This window comes from Corvus hawaiiensis, chromosome 10 (assembly GCF_020740725.1).
Source record: "Corvus hawaiiensis isolate bCorHaw1 chromosome 10, bCorHaw1.pri.cur, whole genome shotgun sequence".
Classification (NCBI taxonomy): Eukaryota; Metazoa; Chordata; class Aves; order Passeriformes; family Corvidae; genus Corvus; species Corvus hawaiiensis.
Genome location: NC_063222.1, coordinates 17,568,274 through 17,589,302, shown reverse-complemented (window position 1 = coordinate 17,589,302; position 21,029 = coordinate 17,568,274). Strand labels below are relative to the sequence as shown.

General features: G+C 52.0%; 1 protein-coding gene across 4 annotated transcripts in view; it reads right to left on the bottom strand.

Moving 5' to 3' along the window:
- Positions 1-11,700: 11,700 nt before the first annotated feature.
- Positions 11,701-21,029, bottom strand: part of P3H2 (prolyl 3-hydroxylase 2) — a 65,447-nt gene continuing 56,118 nt past the window's right edge. For 2 of the 4 annotated variants that reach the window (XM_048314724.1, XM_048314727.1), the window contains exons 8-15: positions 20,572-20,666; positions 17,790-17,917; positions 17,152-17,247; positions 16,911-17,061; positions 16,277-16,394; positions 16,040-16,115; positions 15,018-15,158; positions 11,701-13,945 (exon numbers count right to left, since the gene is read on the bottom strand). In XM_048314724.1, the coding sequence (XP_048170681.1) occupies positions 13,853-13,945; positions 15,018-15,158; positions 16,040-16,115; positions 16,277-16,394; positions 16,911-17,061; positions 17,152-17,247; positions 17,790-17,917; positions 20,572-20,666 (898 nt within the window). In that variant the 3' untranslated portion in view covers positions 11,701-13,852. The other 2 variants (XR_007205790.1, XM_048314726.1) reach the window with 2 other exon arrangements.

Sequence of the window (21,029 nt, the reverse complement as noted above, 5' to 3'; positions counted from 1 at the left end):
ACAGGAAGGAAGATTATCTTTATGCTCTGTTGGCAAGGACTGGCTGTGGCTTTCTCCCAGCTTGCTTCCATAAGATGAAGGAGCCAAAATTTTATTCAGAGGTGTATGGTAGTTGTCCTTTGCTACAGCTTTGCTATCCTGATCTGGGCCCCATCAACTGATATATGCCCAGCCTCTCTAACTGTATGGATTCCTTCCCACAAGGTCTTAACATCAGTGCTGTGAAACCAGGTGGTTTTAGATTCGTATGCACTGCTGTTAGTAGGTCCCTTTAATTCCCTGAGGAGTCAGAACCCCTCTGCACCCCATTTGTGTGCCTGTGGATGTTGCAGGGCTGCCCATCACAGCCGTGCCTGCTGCTGGGTGAGTGTGGCTGTGGGCTTCCTTGGCTCAAACTGGTCAAAGCCCTTTTTTTGGGGTGTTGGGGGAATTAACTGGTTTTGTTAAAATGTTTTGACTTCCTTGCAAACACTCCTAGTGTTTTATGTTTTATTCTTAGGAACATCAGCTCTGCCTTCATGAAATGAGCCAAGTGCCTGGGGCCACAGGTGAGTGAAGGAAAAACTTTGTGGGATTAAGGAGCAGGAGATGCAGGATTTGGGGCAGGACAAGGGGCCTGCAGCTACAGGTCCAGGGCATGGATGAGCGCCGAGGGGCATCACTGGGGGGTGGTATACAGTGACTGTGTGCCTGTAGCATTGAAGCCAAGGCCTGAAGGGTCCCTGCTACACCTGAGGACATTGATGGTGCCCAGTGTGCTTCTGCCTTGGTGACTGCAGTCACAGCAGTGCCATGTGTCACCCTGCTGGACAACCGGATTGCAATTTGAGTGCTCTCAGATTGCTTGGAGGGGGTTGCCATACACCATTCAGCTGATTTTCTCGCTGCTGTTGCAGGGCACTGCCCTTTGCCTTTGTGGTAATGTGGGCACAGCAGCCAGTGGCTTTCTGGCTGTGCCACTTCCCTGGATGATGGGGATACATGCTCCAACAGGAGGTGTGTGCCTGCTGGCACGCTCAGCAATTACTCACCAGCAGCTGGGCTGATACCAACCATTACAGCATGCAAGGGAGATGCTTACATTGTCTCTCCCAACGGCCTAGGGTAGGAGATTAGGCTCCCTGCACAATCAGTGGCAAGAAAGTCCTTGGGGAGCCGTTCAGAGCATATTAGACTCGCACTCTGAATCATGCCCTGGAAGATGTGGTCTCATTATTGCCTGCATCAAGGCCAAGGGAAGACTAAGCTTGTTTGTTAATATTTAGCAGGGTGGCTCTGACTGTACAATCAGCTTTGCTGAGTTCCTAAAGCTTGTGGCTGCACTGAGAGAGACACTGTCATGGCACAGCCGTGTGCAGCAAAGAAACTGGTGCAGGGGCTGAAGAGAAAAAGGGGGAAAATGAAACAAATCAGCAGGTCTGGGGAAGAGATGGTGCTTTTCCTCTTCTGTTTAACTGTCAGCAGTCTCAAAATGAGTGTCTTGGAGCAGTCTAAAAAAAAAAAAAGAGAAGAGAAGAGAAAAGAGAAGAGAAAAGAAGAGAAGAGAAGAGAAGAGAAGAGAAGAGAAGAGAAGAGAAGAGAAGAGAAGAGAAGATCCAAACTTGCATTAAAAAAAAAAGAAAAAAAAAAGAAAGAAAACCCAGCAATTGAGGCGAGGGGAGATCGGGCTGCACAGGAGGCAGGCCTCTCTCTCCCGCGTCCATCGCCCCGCGCGCGCGGCCGGGATTCGCGGAGCCGGCATCCCAAAGGAAGGCAGAGCCCCGAGCGCTGCCGGGCAGCCACTGCCCCCTGGCGGTCCCGCTCGGCACCGCAGCCGCGGCTCGGGGTGCGGGGCTCCGCTCCAGCCCCGGGGAGCTGCGCGTCCCCCCCGGCCACCTCCAGTGCTCACAGCGTGGGCACGAGTTCAGAAAGCCGCCTCTTCTCACCCCCTGCACCCCACGTGCAAGGGCAGCAGCAGCAGCTCCTGTTTGTTTATTTTGCATGGGTGGAATAAGCAAGTGAGTGACTTGTTGGTGTTCCTGCAGCTGCCTTTTGGGAAAGCTGCTGCCGTGCTGCCCTTTGCCGTGTACACAGGGGATCCCCAGTGCTGTGCCCATTCCAACCCACACCAGCACAAATGAGAAATTCAGAAGATGAAGACCAAAACCCATCAGCTGCCAAACCAGGAGAGATGTCTACTCTCACCCCAGGCAGCTCTTGGGTGCGAGAAGCCCGAAGCTGTGCCTTTCGCTGGCGAACCTCTGCCCAGAGATGCTTTCAGGGCCAGAGCCTGCCCACTCCAGGAGGCACATTGGAGGCAGCAGCTCTGCATGAGTACCCCGTGCTGCAACACCCCACAGCCAAAGCCAGTGTGCCCCAGCGCCCCGGGCTCCGAGCATCGTGCGTGCCCTGCCCGAGGGCCAGGAGGGGTGCTCCACCTTCCCTTCACGCACACACCCAGAGCCCTGGCTGCAGAAGTCTTCCCTGCCAGGGCGATACACATCGCTTCTTCCAGCTGAGAAAATAGCACCGGGTATTTTGCAGAGCGCACACGCCGCAGCCAGGAACTCCCACAGCAGCACCTGGCTGCAGGAGCAGCGGCGGCCGGCACAGCTCCCACGGCAGCCAGCCCAGCCAGTCTGGGTGGGGACCCCGGCACCCCGCCAGAGCCTGCGGCTGCCGGCACCCCCCGTGCACCTGTGCGGCTCCGGGGCGCTGCTGCCCGGGGGCTGCTGGCCCGGGGGCTGAGAGCTGCTGCGGCTCAGTTTGATGGTTCATCTTTCAAAGCTCACCCTGGCACACGTGGATCCTGCTCCGGGGAGGCCAAATGTGAGAAACCCCCCAGCGCTGGGCAGGCACCCGCTGCAGCTCGGGGCTGTGCCATGGAGACGCTGTGCAGCTCCCAAGGGGAAGCTGGGGAGCTGGAGAGGAGGGCACCCACCTTGGCTGGCAGGTGGAGAACGGTGCTGTGCTGGCAGTCATGGGCAGTGCTTGGTGTGGGGCCACCTCTCTCCTCGGCAGCAAGTCACCCCCGCTGCTCACCCCTGCCTCGGTCTCCAGGCCCAGCAGAGTTTTCCTGGCTGGGGTCTCATGTTCTGCAGGGAATCCAAAACACTCATTTGCACCCAAAGGTGTGGGCTGGGTGCTCAGCTCTCAGGTGTGGACAGGCATTTTTCAGGCACTTCTGTTCAGGTGTTCAGCATTGAGCCCAACCATCTCCAGGCTTTACCTGCACTTCCCTCTCCCCATCAGCAGCACCAACATGAAGCTGGGTAGGAGCAGGTCGGAAGGGGAGGATGTTGGGGTGGCCCCTTGGAAGGGATTTTCAGCTCTGTCCTAGAACAGTGAACTCTAGCAAGGTGTTTCCCAGTTTTTTAAGAGAACCTCTGATGTCCTCCAGTTTTTCCTGAGCTTCCTAAGTGGAACCCCAGGAAATCTGCTGACTTCTTCCTGTTTTCTTCCTGAAGTTGTTTACATTTGTTGGCTGGTTCTTTTTTTGTTGTTTGGTTGGTTTGGGGTTTTTTTGTTTGTTTTTGGTTTTTTTTGTTTTCCCAAATCTCTTTGTGAGCCTCTGATTAATTCAGCTTCTGATTCCTTGGCAGTCACCTCTGGAGACAACGCTGAAGATTTCTACACATGTGATCCATCTTCTTCTTGGCTGCATAGCTCTCAGTGCTGGAATTGGGTAAGAAACGTTGCAACAGACCCAAGTACACCATAGCAGGGATGTTAGGAAATAAAATATTGCACAGTGCTGCGTGAAAAACTCTTTGATTAATTAAAGGCGTGGGTGGCTACACAATTGCATCAAATTATCCACGCACTGTGGCAAAATGCAAGATAAAGGCATTGATTTCTTTTTCCAAGGACACGGTCAAGCAGCCCTTGCTGAGCCTGTAGAGAGTTGCTGGCCTGAAGGGGAACAAGAGTATTTCTTGGAGATGTTTTCCACAGAAACAGGAGGTAATGGATCATCTCCACCTGCTGTGCCTAGAAGATGCTGCAATGCCTGTGTGTAAGAAGCCTGGCCCAGGAGCAGTGCCCAGTGCCCTCCCCTCAGGGCAGTATTTGGCCTCTCAAGGCTACCCAACCCTGAGCACTGGCATGTGGGAGCCAGTCCTCTCCCTCTGGCCTGAGCCTCAAACCCACAACATCCTTGAAAATCCTGAGCAGGGCTTCCCTTAGCTGGAGGAGCAGCCTGTGGTGGTTCCTGGCTGCCACTGAGGGTGACTTGCCCTCCTTAGAGAAAAGTTTTATTCCACCTTTAAGTGACTGGGTAGCAATACAGTTGCTTCTATTACAGTTTATATTTTGGCTTTCCTGCTGCTTAATTAGTGATTGAACAGGAGGAAGTCAGTGTTTAGGAGCTATCAGCAGGCAGGATTGTGCTGTGCATTGGAGGTTATGGGCTCACAGTAAAAACGCATGCACCAAAACCACACACAAACTTGATTTTGCACAACTCTAACAGCAGTGACTCAGCTTGCCCTCAAGAAGAGATGGCTGAACGTGTTCCACCTGGCCCAGAACCTTATCATTTCACCCAAGGGTAAAATATTAGCGAGTAACCATCAAGCCAAGTACGTTACAGTCGGGCCATGGGCAGCAGCTGTCTCAGATGACTTCAGCCTTGCCTCGGAGGTGAGGAAATTGGACATGGGTTGCCAGCAGCCACAGAAAGATGGGCAGGTGAGGAGGTGAAGGCACCCTGGATCCTACACAGGCAGTGACCAGCTGCTGTCTGAACAGGACCCAGGAACCAGAGAGCTGACAGAAATTGGATTTTTGTTTGTTTATTTGTTTGCTGTTGTTTTTGTATTAGTGCCCCCATGGCCAGGAAGCAGAAAAGAGATGCCAAGGTGTTTCACAGGATGTGAAGCCCAGCAAGAGAATCTAGATGGGAAGAAACTGTAGCTCTTGGGTCTCACATCTGCACTTGAAGTGAGGTGATGCTGGGTCCAAGGAGCACACAGGTTAACCCTTGCATGCCTGGTTAGGCCAGGGCATCTGGAATAGCTTTGACAAGGTTCTCAGCTAGTTGGGACAGGCAAATCAAACCCAGTGAGGCTGCAGAAAAGGATGCCCAAGACAACTATCTGTACTAATACAGGAAAATTTTCTAAGCCTGATTTGCTTCCCATGAATGCTGCTTTAGCTGGCTGTGAGCATCCCCCACTGCGAGTGAGAGCAGAGCAATGCTGACTGGGGTGGCCAGGCATGGCAGGGAGGGAAAAGGTCAAGGTGATGCTCCCAGAGCTGGCCTGTGTTCCAGGCAGCACTCTGCCCTTTTCCCCCTCCTAGGTTAGAACAGGATGATCCCTTTGGTGCATTAATCCCTGTTTATAGCAAGTGTGTCTGCAAGGCAGAGCTGCCCTCAGACTAATGCACGGTGACTAATGGCTTGCAGAGCTACTGAAGGAGGGCAAAGCAAAAAGTCCTGTTGGGTTTTCCCCAGAAGTTGCAGGCGTTTAGAAGGAATTCGCTGCAGCCATGTGATTTCTTGGGAAGGGTGGAAGTGCTGGAAGTGAGATGCAGTTTGAAGGCAGCAGGGGAGAACCCAGGGCAGTGCCTGGGGTGTGCAGCACTTGGGTCTCCCAGGACTATGCAGTGCTCACAGTGGGAACAATTTGGGATTGCAGCTTTTCCCCATAGCCTGGAGCATGGGCTACCCAGCAGCAGCTTCTGACCTGGAAATTTTCATTTGCTGCTAGGCCCATCACAAGAGCAGGAGAGATGTTTGTTATCTTTCGTCTGGTGGCGCCAGCAGTTGAGCAAGAGTGGGAGGCTGGCTGCTGTATCCGTGCCATCCAGAGCTCCCACCTCATCCCGCTGGGTGGGGGACTCACGGGCTTGGTAGCATTCCTGGTATGGTGTATCTCCTCTTTTGTTTCAGTGTAATTAGTCTGAAAAGGATGTGGCATCTTCCACCTCAAGGGGAACTGCTAAAGACTCATTAGCAGGGTGCGGGTCGTGGCTGCAGGGGCAGCACGGCGGCGAACAGGGAGGGACGTGCACGGTGCCAGCTGAGCAGGGCAGGGTGTGTGCTCCTCAGCCAGGGTTTCTCACTCCCTGCAGCGCCTGGCTTCGGTGCAAGCACGTTTACTTTCCCCGCGGCCTCTCAGGAGGCTCCAGAAGGGTGGGCAAGCCCAAGTTGCCCGGGAAGCCTGGTGGCAGCACGGTGGGCTTGCGGCTGGCAGCGTGGACCTGGCAGGTTGCTGGGCGCAGAAGAGCACAGCACATCATCTGCTGGTGGCTGAACTTTTGGAAGATGCACGTGAACATCCGTCTCTTCATAGCCACGAGCAGGATGGAAAAACCCTCCCGGGCTGCTCTGCTTGCAGAGATGCTGTGAAGGCTGTGTGAGTCACCTGGGGAAGCACAGGGTGCAGCCATGCTCCAGATAAAGTCCGTGTGCACTTCATCCCTAAGAGTCGGGGACACATTTCGGTGTGGGGATGGGTATTCTCGAAGTGTTTGCTCAGAGCACCTCAGGGTGTCAACCACACGCGGCTCAGGGCTTTCCCTGGGGACCTTTAGTGACAAACCTCTGCCCTGCAGCTGTGCAAAATGAGTGCGGCGATCACCCCACTGCTGATGGGGAGTTCACAGCCTGCCCCATCCTCTCCCAGTGCCACGAGCTGCTCATATAAAAGACTCTATTTTTCCTTTGACCCTCTGGCCAGAGGAAGGAAGGAGGGGCTCACACAACAGCTTTTTCCAGTGTGCTTAGTGGGGGGAAAAAAATGCCGTGGGAGGTGGCCGAAGGCTTTCCCCGCCTAGACAGGGAGCCCATCCACCCACACCCAGTTCTGCTTGGAGGAGCCAGGCTGTGCCCTGATGCTGTAGGCAGGTAACTGTCACAGAGTAGATAGACATGAAACTACTCTGCCTCACCCAGGGCCAGAAGGGTTTTTTGAAAACAAAAATGAAGGGGAAAATACAGTCTCCACCCTTCCACCCATTTTGGTTGGCAAATCAAATAAAACTATCTCGGAGCTGGCACCACAGGAGCAGTGAATGCCAGCTCCCAGCCTCTCACATGAGGTCAAAATGAAAGATGAAAAAACAACTCCCAGGTGCCTGGGAGCCACAAACTGGTTTTAAGATGCAGGTAGGTTGTTTTTCCCCGTGTGGTGGTGGGAGCAGCCCCCCACAATCACCCCATGAGTGGGCAACTTCCCCTGTAGCAGCTTAGTCACCCCTGAGCTATGGCACACGTTGATTTGGCTCAATGAAAAGGACTTGGTGAGAAACGCATGTCACCACAGATGGCTTTCATGGGCATCCTGGCTTGGGACAATGCAGCCAGTGACAACATGCTGAAGGGGACCTCAGGCTTGGCCATCACCTCAGGTGTGCCCAATGGTTGCAGGGACCCCTGCAAGGATAAACCAGGTACCAAGGTGCCCCACAGCTGGAGCTTCTGCCCTGGATGGGTACACTTGGCCCATGCATGTTTGGTTGCTGTAACTAATACGAGACTTTAAAATACAGGTGGGGGGGATTTCAGTGGTTTCACAGACAAAATTCCCCTACTTAGGGCTATGTACTCTCAGAGGTGGCTCTGGGTTTGCCATGAACAGACCTTGTCATGGGTGCAATGAAGATTTTTTCAAAGTTTGTCAGGGGATCCATGTTCTCCTCTCTGTGGGGGGGAAATCTTAAGACAGCTTCTTCACCTTTGCTACAGTCCAGTTACAGCATTGTGAGCAGCTGGGAGATGCTCTGCAGGGCAGTCACGCTTCTTCACCACTTCTGCCTCAATGCAGTCAGATCAACCACTCTCATTTCTTGCACTGGGGCTGCCCAAGGCACACTGGTGGCAAGTGGTGGCCTCATGTCTCACCAGTAAAGCAGGGAAAAGCCTTTAACCTGATGCTTTCAGCTGACATTAGGTGCAGAAGCACTGCAAGGAGATGATGTGACCCTGGGCTGCGCTGGGATATCAGCAACACCCCTGGCACTGCCGGGATCAGCCCAGCCAGTCTGATGCAATATTTTACCCCCGAGCTTAGGACCATTGCAAAAAAGCCATGTGTGATGGCAGGGTGGTTTTTTGTGGTGTTTTTCCCCTCGTGGCTCAGCTGCTGGGCTTGCACGCAAGGCCGGGCAGGAGCTGCTTATCAGCTCACCCCATCGCGGCAGCGGGAGATGGTGCGCTGCCATCTCTGCTGCTAATCTCATTACAAATAAAGGAGGAGTAGAAGCTAAACTGAGCTCATATTAATTCCCCCTGCCCTGCCCTGCTCAGCTTCAGGAAATACCTACTAGAATTGCCGTTCTTGTTACCCAAACCATCCCTGGAAACAATCATTAGCTGACTTGCTCCTTTGCCAAGGGTGGCCACTCACCAGCCTGCTCTCTTTGCCCACAGGGCCCCCACGGTGCCTGCTCCCACCATGGCTCTCACCAGGGCACATACTGCAGGCTCCTGCACTTGTACTCTGCCACCACAGCCCCGCACGCTGCTGCCTGGCTGGACCACAGCTGGACCCCCTCCCCTGAAGTTCAGGGGTGCTTTCAACCAGAAACAAGGTGAGAATGGCCAGGCAGCTCTCTGAGTCACCTGTTTTGCTTTCTCAAATTCTCTAGTGTGCTGCACTTATTTTTTGTGGGGTTGGATGATGGCCAGGAGGTTGGGACGTGCTGACATTTATGATTTTTGTTTTTCTGCATAACAAAAGTTTTGCTAAATGAGAAGGAAACAAACTCAGTGCCAGCTTTCACCATGTGTTTAAAACAAGATAAAAGCAATTCTGGGCTGGCCGTGGTATCCTCTAGAGCTGTGGAGACAGCAGTTTCCACTGGGGGGATGGTCAGGTGGCCCACACACACTGCACCGTGCTCCCAGAGGATACTGGGGAGCTCTGTTGCTCTCAGGGACATCTATTGGACCTGTCCATGTGGAGCCCCAGGCCCAACGTGAAGGCAGGGCTGTGCTTGGGGTGAACAACAGTGCAGGATCTGACTGTGCATGGCTGCCTGTTGGTTCTGGTGCTCTCACTGACACCAGGGCATCCCATCTGTCTGGGTGCTGGTGTGGAAATGGGCTGGTGGGAGGAGCAGCACACATCTACATGGGCCCATCCACACGTGGGGAAGAGCACAGTGTCTTGGGACCTGGCCAGGGTCATACCCCAATGCACAGACAAGCAGGAACACTTCCCCCAGGAAAAGGTGGCTCTTACAGTGGGGTGTGGACATAAGGAGCAGTTGTGGAAACAAAAGACATACTTCTTTTCTCTTTTAATATAGTTCTTCCCTGAAGCAGGACTAGCCCAATTTTATCTCACTGCCAGCTGTTTTGTTATTTTTTCTCTCCCCTCCCCCCTCCCCATCCCGGCTGCGCAAGGGTGTGGACAGGAGGAAACAACCTTTTTTTTTTAGTGACAGTTTTTCATGGGAAGATGTTCAGCTGCCTGTAAGTGCTCAGGTTGGCTCCACCCAGGTGTAAGCAGGAAGGATGAGCAGGGCTCAGTGCAAACTCCATCTCCTTGTTCTGCCCACATCTTTTCCCTCTTGTTGGAGACTCACTGTCCACATGGCCCTAAGCCTCCACAACAATATTGGCAAGGTTCAGTTGCTTAAAATTAATGCCTCAGAAAGTCTCTCAGGCTAATGCCTATGGAATGTCCAGGTTTCTTTAGACTGCAGCCACTAGACAAAAAGAGGTTTAGGTATTTCAGCCTTGAGTGTAGATTCAGCAACTTGTAAGTACCCACAAGTCTTCTTTTCGGGTGATGTTTCAGGGGTGAGCTTTTGGCTGGAGAGAAGCTTTCTGCAGCCACGTGGAGTAAGGCATTTACAGCCCAAGGGGGCTCAGCCTCAGACTTTCTGCTGGCCTCTCTTGGAGGTTTTTTACTTACACAAGGTGTTTTCCATGCTCCTACCCTCTGCATGAGGCATCAGGTACCTTGCTGGGCTGTCATGCCTCCTGTTAGCCACTGCTCCCCAAGCCTTGGTGCTTTTGCTCTCACTGGCTCTTCACACTCCGTTGCTGAATCCCTGGCTGCAAAGTGCAATCTTGTCCTTAATGCAGGCATTATTTCATCTGTATTGTCCTGAAATATGACTGACCTCCCTTTGCTGAGACATGCCTGTGGCACAGAGCAGGCTCCTCCAGTGCCCCCACAACCTACAGCAGCTTTGTGTAATGGGCAAGTGAACTTGGCTTGGGCCCACTTGGGCATCAAAACAAAACAAAACAAATCCTCTTGGTAGTAAAGGTCCCCTGGCATGGAGTAACACCATGCAGGCTTCGCTTTCAAAACCACATCCACACCCAAACGCATGCACACACACACAGAACCACCTCAGCTGTTGTTTTAAATACTTTTAAATTCCATTACATTTCCTTTATGGGGAGTTGTTGTTTTTTTTTCCTCGTTGACTGTCATAAATCAACCCTGCTAATCCCACTCTACTTATATTATTATTATTATTATTATTATTATTATTATTATTATTGGGAAGGGCATGGCAGAGTGCACAAGGAACTAAGGCACAGTTCAACCACCTCCATCTCCAAAAGGCTCCTGTTGCTGGTGATAGAACTGGGGAATGTATAACACATGACCAACACCTACCTGGGTTGTGCTTCTCTTTGGTGGCCAAGCTTTGGCTAGAGGAGCTCGGAGCTGGCCTGGGAGCCATGAAGTGTGCTCTGGAATGCACATCAGCTTTGTGCTCAGTGCTGTGACTGCAGGCACTGCCTCCCTGCGGAGCTGCTTCACGATGGGGCTTTGGGAAGCAGCAATTACTAGACTGGCAGGTCAAGAGAGGAGTAACAATGTGAATTGAAGTAGGAGGAAGCAAAAATGTAAGTGCAGGTTGTCCCTGGGGCATATTTGACCAAGGAGGAGTGTATATGTTCAGTATTGTCATCAGCTTTCTTTTCACAGGGATGCAGGTGCTCTGAGGCACTCTGGATGTGACCCTGACAGCTCTGCCAGATACCAGGCCCCTGCATCAAATCTAAGAGTTAAAATTAATTTCTCAGAGTCCAAGCCACCTTGGTGGCAACCCATCCCACTTGGATACAAGAACCTGTGTTGTATTTTACCCCAAAGAGCTCTGCCACTTGCTCCTGTGAGGCTAAAGAGTGCAAATAAACTTGGCACCCACCTCTGCTGTTGCAGCAGAAATACAGATCAACTTCTGAGCTAGACTTTGCCAGAGCAGAGAGCTGGAAAAACAAACAAACGGGAGAAGTGCCTTTGACTCACTGCATTCCCATTTCCTGGCTTCAGCCTGGCTCAGGCTGCCAGCAGGTCCCATTGGCAGAGCAGTGCAGTGAACAGCATGGCCCAGGCAGCGCAGAGTCTTTTCCCTTCTTGGGGATTCAGGGGCCATGTTTGCAACTGAGTCCTGAAATATTGCATCCCCCTGAGGCTGCTCCATGGTCCTGCACCAAAACTGTTTCACTGAGGTGTCTGTGGCCCTGCACACCCCAGCAGTGCACAGGGGCTGTGACTCCCTCTGCTCACCAAACTGCCTGAAGCATGTCCACGGTATGGAAGTTACTGCACAGCTGGATACAGAGCAAGGGAGATGGACAGGCAGCCAGAAGCCCACACACACAATCCACGCTCCTCCAGCATGGAGAGGGGGCTCTGCTCAAAGGTCTGAGGCAGGAAATGCCAAAGGGACAGATACCATCATGAAGCAGGCCCCAAATTCCTTGGTCTATCCAACATTTCACTGAAGAAAGACAAAGACAGGCACAGATGTGTTTAGTTTATTTTCCCTGGATTTAAACACAGCTCTGGCTGACCACCACAGCAGCAAACAAACCATGACCTGTGCCAGCCCCTGCACCTCCTCACAGGAGAACCAGCTGGTGGGATCCCTGGGAGGGCTGGGGCTGTGCCGAGGGGCAGCTCTGCAGGATGCACTTGGGTAATGGTTGTTGGGGGATGGCAGCACAGAGCCATGCAGAAGGTGCAGCATTAGGAGTCAAGCCTTGGATGCAGCAGCGTGGTGCATGTGGAGGGACAATGAAATGGGTGTCAGCTCTCCAAACTGAACAGCTGCCCTCCCCTCCTTCCCCCCAGCTTCTCCTCTGGCTGTTTTGAAAAAGGGGAGGGGGCGTTAAGCACTTACAGAAGAGGCACTAAAACAGGGAAGGCTCTTTGAAGGCAGAGACCTGGGGCAGTTCTTTAGGGAGCCCACATGAGGAATCTTTTCAACCATCTTCGAGGAAAGGAGATAACCTCAAAGGAATAAGCAATGCTGGTGGCTCAGAAACACCCAGAGCTTTTTCCTCTGCAGATTCAGCATGGAGGAAGTGCAGCAAAAGACTCTTCCAGCATTTTCTAGGCAGTAATAGTGCCCTCTTCACAGTCTGGGCACTTGTTTTTCCAGATGCACAGAGTTCCCCCCTGTCTTGCCCAGGACCAGCTTTTGAGGAGGTCTCTACAGAAGGACAATCCTTGTCTACAGCCTTTGCAGCCAGTGACTGGATGGGAAGAGGGGGCTTCTGAGCCTGGGAGGTTTGAATAGGAACAAGCTGCAGGAGCAAAGAGAAAAGACAATTCTCTATTGCAGATTTTAAGTCCTGGGAATGCCAAAACTGGCAGAGGGGAGCAGAAAAGGACTGAAGAAAGAGCCAATGCAGCAGGTAGCTGAGCAAAGCTGCTCAAGGATGTGAACTCCAGCAAAGGTCCCTGCAGTGTTTTCTGGATAGATTGCAGCCTTGCAGTAATTTCAAGGTTGCTAAAATCTGCCTTTTAGGAACTGCGTTCCAGCAGCAGCAGCAGCTGCTGGGTCAAAGTAAAAGCTGTCCTTAGGTCTGGGACAGCAATTCTGTGGCTCAGTGCCTGTTCTGATTGAGATGGGGCTGCTCTGATCCCACACACAGGACTAAATTTAATAGCTGGGGAGGGATGATTTACTGGCTTAGCAGCAGTTACTTGACTACTTGCAAAAAGTGCTTTCACTGCAACAGGCTGGGTCAGAACCACTCTGAGCAAATAGATACTACTACACCATGAACATCTGCTGCTTCTGCACTGCCAGGATGGGAGGATGCAGCCAGGACACCCAGAGTACAGAGCTGCACCATGACCATCCAACACCATGGTTCTTTCTAAGCTGCTTTGCAACAGGAACTTGGAAATTATGACTACAAACTTTGGGTTCTACCAGAGGCAGACTGGGCTGGAAGCTCTAAGTATGCAGTGTGAAGCAGCATCCTTCATGTTCCCAGGCCATTAGCAAGAGAAGGGACTGAACATGAGTGACAGACCCTATTTCACCAGAGTCAGCTGCAAATCACATCCTTTCATGCCCGTGCACAGCTCATGCCCCTGCTCAGCAGCTGATTTCTGGAAGCTCTGCTCAGAATTAATGCCCAAACACCAGCTTTGCATGGCTACAGAGGTATCTTCATTTTGCTAGGATTTGGGTTTTCCTTTTGTTTTTTCCCCTTAAAGGCATATTTCAAATGGTGAGGGACAATCATTACTCCAGTTTTTGTGCTCCAATTTCCCCTAAGAGGAAGCAGGAGGAGGAAGACTGGTGCCTTAGGACACCTGAGACATTTCTCCAGCAGATGCTAAAGAGAAGCAGCTATTTTTGGTTGAAAAAGAAAAAAAATAGATTCTCCGAGGGTGTAGAGTGGGCCTGAATGAGTCCTGAGAAGTGCTAGAGAAGAACAGGGAATGCTGGAAGCAGAGTCAGCCCCACCAGGAGATGCTGGCATAAGGATGAGGGTTCCAGCAAAAGCTGTGCTAAACACAGAAGAGGCACTCCTGAAACTCCACAATCATATTAACCTGTTAATTTATACAGCATCTCTGTACAAAAATAGAAGGGTTCTAATAAGAATAACAATATTAAATAAATATTTAATAGAAAAAGTCTTTGGCCTAGTTCATAGCTCATCCTTTGGGTTGATGTTCATTTCACTGGGTCCTAGATGCTCCTGGTCCAACATTGCAATCACTTCATCTGCCTGGATTCGTTCCTGCAAGAGGGGAAGCGATGAAATGGTAACAGCAGAGCTTCAGTGCCTGCTCCAGCTAATTCAGTGAGGCTCAGGCTGCTGGCAGGACATGCAGCAAGGATTTTACCCCAGAACCAGCAGTGTAGGTGAGAGGATGGGGAGAGCCTGGGACTCGAGCTGGGGATTTCCTGGGCAAAATAAATCAAATCCTTTCCCACCTCAATACCTGATTCTCTCCTCCCTGCAGGGCTGCAGTGGTTGGGGCAGAGCTGATGTTCTGCAGCTCCCTTATCACACTCCACTAGCAGCCACTGCTGCAGCACAACCTCCTCCTGTCCCCTCCACTGATTTCCAGCTCCCTGGGCAGGGCTGATCTCCTACCACACAGGCACCAAGGCTGGAGGAATTTCTGCTAGTGTAAAAAATCTGAGAGACATCGAAGTAGATGGCTGAAAATAAGCTTTTCCCCAAACCTTGCAGCCCACCTCCATCACAAGGGAAAGGAACGAGGGTTTCGCTTTCTCAGTGCATTTAGTTTTGCTTGGTCTTGTATCTTTTATTTCTACAGACCAGAATTGCTATCAAAGAGAGGCAGGGGCTGGAACAGCAGCTTTTTAAAACAGAATGTGGAGGGTGCCTGGTGAAAGGCATCACAACCCAGATCTTGCAAGGCACCTTGGGTGCCCAGAGCCATGGACTTCAGGTTGCCAAAATGCCTATGAGCGGACTTAGCAGCACGACTCAGCACAGCACTCGGAGCTGTGGACGGCTCTGGAGGAGTTCCCCATCCATCAGGCTGCTGCCACTAGGTGTCAGAAATGGCCAGCCCAGCCCTGCACGGAGCCCTTCCATGCCCCACTCAGCACCCCAGCCCAGCACTGCACCCCACGGGCCAAGGGCAATGGCTGCCCAGGAGCAGGACTGGCAGCAAAAACCTGCCCCAGGGCCACCAGCTCATATCATGGGAATGCTGCTGTGGGAGGTGTAATGGGAGGAAAACAGATGGACTGGGACTGGAGAATAAGATGGTCCTGGCTCCTGTGCGATGCTGGCTATGCCCCAACTCCCCTCACAGCAGAATGGAGGGACTCACCAGCTCTCTGTAAAGAGGGTCCAAGGTGAACCAGAGAGCCACAGCGCACCGCTGGCCTTTGGTGACCGCCTTCACCCCGTGGGGGTTCTCGCCACCCGACGAGAAGCTGATCATTCTCCCACACTTGGGCTTGATGGAGGCCTGCAGGGAAACAGCAACAGCAGGCTGGCAAGGAGCTGCATGTGCTGGCTGTGGCCAGGCTCACCATGGTCCAGGGCCTGGGACCTCACTGGACATCCCTTTGCATCGCCCCAGGACCTGCTCAGCTGCTCTGGGGGACATGTAGAGCTCTAGGCGTGCCTGGGAAAATGTGTGGAGTAAATAGGCAGGTGTGAAGCTTGCTCCTGCTGTGCAGACATCATGCAGAAACGACAGTGGCATGGAGTCTCTGCAAAACTATAGCTGACCACCTAGAGCAAAATGGGGCCATGGTGTAACTCCAGGGACGTCCAGGGTAAGCCTGGCATGGCTGTGAAACATCTCTTTCTTCTCTTGGCAGAGCCCACAAGAGTCCTGCAGGACCTCAGGAGGGAGCAGAAGTGCCAATCAAATCGACCCTCAGGCACTTAAGTAGACCCAATCTACCCTCCAGCTCCTCCAGAGACCCCAGCAGGGTGCCCAGACCTCTGTTCAACCACAGAGTGAGTGCCCAGCTTCCTTAATGGCCACAAACAGAGGTGAGGGCTCATGCCGGAGCCACATCCCTCTCAGGGTCTGATGTCCGTCACGGTGACACACTCTGGAAGAAGAGACTTGGATCAGGCACTGCATCTGTATGGAGGCACCAGTTCATGTTTGACCACGAGATGGGGTGGCAGCTCAGCAGTCCTCCAGGCAGGGACAACTACCAGCCAGCCCTTTGCCTGCACTGGGGGTGGGGAGAAACAGAAGGTCTGTGCTCCTCTGCAGCAGGATTTTGTATGGGCTGTTTGCAAGTTAGGAGCTGCAGGCTGCCCAGGGAAGTGCAGAGCCCTCAGCATGGACTACTGAGGAACAGCTTTTGGCCCGCAGCACCAACTCACCGTCACAGTTTTGGCATCCATCTCAGTGAAAATGAACTCGCCGCCTTCGAAATCTGCGTTCATGTACAGGAGGGCACTGGGGGAGGAAGTGGGAGATCCCCGTAAGGGCAGCACTGGGGAGGTCTCAAGGCTGACCCCCACCTCGTGGACAGATCCCACACTGCTCCACTAAGCCACAGGTGGGGGACAGCCAGAGGGAGAGAAGTCCCTAGGGAGATCCCCTCCCTTCCTTCCTACCTGTAATCCCGAAAGGTATAGGCAGGAGGCTCCTTCCAGCACTCGTTGGCCTCGGGGTCCAAGAGGCAGTTGTCAGCATGGATGGGATGGCTCAGATCATTCCTTCTCTCCTGCTGGCCTAGGCAGAACCATGTGGAGGAAGGGGGAAGGAGAAGGGGTGGATGAGATGGAAATGCCATGCTCTGTGGGGTCTCATCATGGGGTGGGAGCCTACCCTGACCCCACATTGGATGATGTTCACAGGTGAGAGAAGGACAGGAATGGCTGGGGAGAAAAGGCAACATCTAAGGACTCAGATCTGCACAGGTCTGCCTGTTCCTTACTGCAGGGAAGCGAGATGGAGAGCTGGGGCTGGGGTGGAAAGGAGAACGGAAAGACAGAGGAGGCAAGAGAAGAGGGAGGAGAAAACAGAAGAGTTGCAGATATGAAAATTAAGAGACATAACAGAAATGAGCTCCTTTGGGACAGCAGTGCCCACTTTTTGCTGCTGTGGGATGCTGACTTTGCCCAGCCCTTGGCCACCAATTTAAACATCAAGCAAAATGGAGCTACTCTGACCCCCATTCATAAAGCCCCCACGGAGGGCTGAACCCCTGCCATCCTCCCTGCTCCACTGCTAGCTCCAATTCCTCACCAGAGAGGGCGGTGCGGCACACCAGGTGTGTGTAGGAGAAGTAGAGCGTGGAGTTGAGCTGGAAGTAGGACTCGACGATCCTGCGAGCCTTCTCACTGATGTCATAGAACAGCCGGGCACTCTTCAGCGGGACACGGCCCTCGTAGCCATACTGGGCAAGGAGAAAGGCCAGAAGGGGTCAGTGTTATGTGCAGAGTGGGAGGGAGGGCACAGGAGGAGGAGAAAGAAGAGGGAGCTGTACCTTGAGGGCTTTGAGGACAGTGGCTCCTTCAAATCTCTCATTTGGGGTGTGGGGGGAGGTTTTGCCCCTGTAGCCATCTCCAGCCAACATGATCCCCTGGAAGACATGAATACAGATGAGGGGTGAACTGGTTTGTCAGGAGAGAGGTGTCTGCAATGGAAGCACATGGCAGGCACCCTCTTCCCCAAATCCCCCAGGGCTGCATTCACTGGGCCAGGTGAGTTGGGTGGGAAGGTGCTGCAGCTGTCTGTGAACAGGGATGCTGGATATCAACCACCCACCTCCTACCTGGGGATGTTTTGGCACCCTCAGTCCCTTGCCAGGCTCAGTTAATGGTGAATGAGAAGGCTCTACCAGACTTGTGGATTAGCATCCTTTGGGGTTGTGTATAACATGGAGGAAGAGCTCCTTCTGCCCAGGCTCTGTCTTGCAGCGTGTTTGTAAGAACAGCCCAGGATGGAGCAGCAGCTCCCGTGCTGCAGTTATGGGTGTGCTACGGGGACAAGCATCCACCTGCTCTCCACAGGCATCCCGGCATCAGCTGTAACACCCAGGAGCAAGGCATAAACCCAGAAGCTCTCCAGAGGCTGGTCATACATTCAGCTGTCACGCTCAGCCCAGGGCCACTGCCTACTCACACTGGCCACCCTGTGCAGCTCCCGGCACTGCTCCTCCGAGATGACGTTATCCAGCAGCACTCGCTGGGTGCCATTCAGCTGCTGAGAGTTGTAGACAAACTTCACATCGCTGTAGAGAAGGGGGCCCCCTGAGCAGAGACACAAAACCATCCTGCTGAACATGCCCTGGCCTTGCTGACATCTTGTACAGTGGCTGGAGGCCAGCTGAAGTCACCCAGGTGCGCTGACAGGCAAAGAGCTCCACAGCAGAGAGCAGAGTTTGGCCTCCCATCAGTAACATAAGAAAGAGAAGCAATGGGAACACATGGAGATGAAACCAATTTGCTGCAGGAGCATCAGCATTTTCTACCATCTGAACAGCTGCCCTGCAAATGCAGGGACCACAGCCTGGAAACACCAAACCCCAGGGGGACACAGGGAGAGATACGGACAGTGGCTAACTTGGCTCTCTGGCCCAGCCGTCAACACCATCAAGGCTGTAGGCTCCCATTGCATTTGTGCTGTGTGGATCCTGCTGGCTTGGCATGCAAAGCCACTCTCTGCAACTGTCATCAGTGGTTTTTGTCTTCTATACAGAGAGAAAACCTCACGTGGTGCTGAGCTTGCAGCAAGCCCTGCTCTCCTCCAAGAACGGGGGCAGGGAGTGGGTGAGCCAGAGCACTCTGAGGACAATCCTCCTCCACTGAGGCAAAGGAGCTGCCATGGCTGTCCCTGCCATCCCTCACATCCTGCCTCTGAGCTGCCTCCCTCTGCCTGCAAGCTTTTCATGAGAGGTTTCAATCCATCCCCATCAAATTTGACTGATCAAAAAACCAGAGCAAGGCCCCTAAACCACCATCTTTTGAAGTCTCTTTCTTGCATCTCCTCAAAGAGAGAAAATGAAATGAATGGTAACAATAAAAGCCTAAACCAGACGTTTCTCCAGGAGAAAAGTGAAATACATCTAAACTGTGGGGAAAATTATTTGTTGTCACAGAGACACAATGAAATAGAGGAAACAGAGTCACAGAGCTCCTCTCACCATGTGGCACTACGGAACTTCTCTGTGACAATGTTTTTGTAACTTTTCTTGCCTGTTGAGTCAAAACTGTGTTCTTGGCAGGTTTCCTTGGCCCATGGAGGACACGTAACACCCACAGAGCCCTGTGATTAGCCCACAACTTTATTTCTGAAGAGTTAGGTTTCTTGGAAATGGAAAAGATGGGATGTTTCTGGCGTTCACTGTGCTGATTTTGTTGCCTGATAACCACACTTATTGCAAATGCAGCTGGATCAGAATCAGGATTCTCAAATCCATACTCCTGGCACGCTCCAAATCAGTGCTGCGTTTTCCAGCTCAGATGTTCTTCCCCAGCCACAGGCACATGAGGGATGAACATGGGAAGCATCACTCACCACTTCCAACATTTCTTCTGTTCCTCCCAGGGATCCAGTGGGCCAGCTCTGTGCCATGGACACTGAACCCTTGTCCCACACTGACAGTGTGCTCCCACCTGCTTTCCTTGCCTCCGCCTCCTCTAAGCATCAGCAGAGAGACAGGCCTGTTCCATGTCTCTGTGCTCTGTGAAAAACACCCCAAAGAAACTGACGAATTCTTTGGACTTTTGGGAGTGAAGGCATTGGCAGAAAGGAGGAAGGGGGGAAGGGTAGAAGTATGGAAGAGTACAAAACTAAAACAGACTTTTTTCTTTCGGCCTTTTTCCAAGTAAAAAGAGAGAAAGAAAAAAAGACAACAGAGAAAGGCAGCAGCTGGATGGACAAAAATCCCAGTTTCTTTTTGAATGGTTTCAGTTTTCTTTGTAAACAAAAACATTCTGCAAGTAAACCAGAATAAGAGCATAGAGAAAAATAAAAACAGAAAGAAGGACTCCGAAATTACTTGGTTATAAATGGCAAACAGGCCAACAAATGTAATTCAACCAGCTCTTGGCTTAAGCAAGATCTTTGGGATCTTACTGTGGTATTTGCCTATTTTATGTATGGCTAGAGAAGGGATAACAACACTCTGAACACAACACTGAGCAGTTGGACACAGGCTGGGGAAAGCTGTGAAATTCCCCAAAAAGCGCTACCATCCATTGCATTAGAGGGAGGTTTAATTGCCTGCTGCTGTGGAGCTGGCTTGCTAGAGACACAAGACACCTCCTGGCTTGAGACCCTGCTGTTTTGCAGCAAGGACTCTGCTTTGGTGCTTGGCTACAATATTGTTTTTCAAAATTGTTATGGGGAAAAATCCTGTCTTTAGTAGAAGATGCTATGGTATTTTCTGTGGTTGCTGAAAATGTGCTGAAATCAGTTGAAGTGTCTGCTGACAGGCTTATAAACAAGTGATTTCATGTGAGCTAAGACATGAAATCATAAGCTAATACAGTGTGATCCAGCACATTTAGCAAAGCATCAGGACCAGATGCTTCCAGCATCCCTCCTTTTGCAGCCTGGACAACAGGGAACACATTGATCTTAAAAGCACCAAAAGAGGAAAGACTACTGTGTGCTGGTGTCACTTTCCCCATGGTGAGGAAGACCCAACCTCCCAGCTCCACATCTCAGGGCTCTGTCACCTCAGCAGGTGGGAAAAACACGTCCAAAAAGCAGTGCCCTGGGATCCACAGACCCAGAAATGCTGTGGCAGCATGAAGACTTCTCTGTCTCTTAAACAAAACTGGAACTCCTTAAATAGGAGTGGCTCTCATTGCTCAGTGGCCAGCCTTTGCAGTGTGTAGTCTCTAGCAATAGGAAAAAAACCATCCCGATTTTGTTGAAACATCTCCATCAGCCTTACCCTCCTTCAGCTCTCGATCTGGCTTTGGCATGGGTTTCTTTGTCAGGGACAGCCGGGGCCCATCCTCTGGTTCACTGCTGATACTTGATGGGACACTGAGGAGCAAAAGAGAAGAGGAACGTCTCAACTTTGGCCACAAGTTCTTGCACTTTTGCACCCTTTGGAAACTAATACACAAAACCCCCAAACAGATCAGTACTTTGTACAAATGTCACAACATACAAGCTGAAGCCCTCACCCTGTCCTGTGGCAAACATCTGGGAATGGGAGCAACAGTTTCCACCAGCAAAGCACAGACACCAACAAATCTGACCAGCACCACTTGCCCCATCAATCAAATTCCCTCCAGACCATTGCTGGTTTTGAGGCACTCAGCTAAAATAAGGTCCTTGTGGGAATGTTTGTAATGGTAGGGGGCAATGGGCCCTAGTTCAGCCATGATGGTGAGCTGGGTGGAT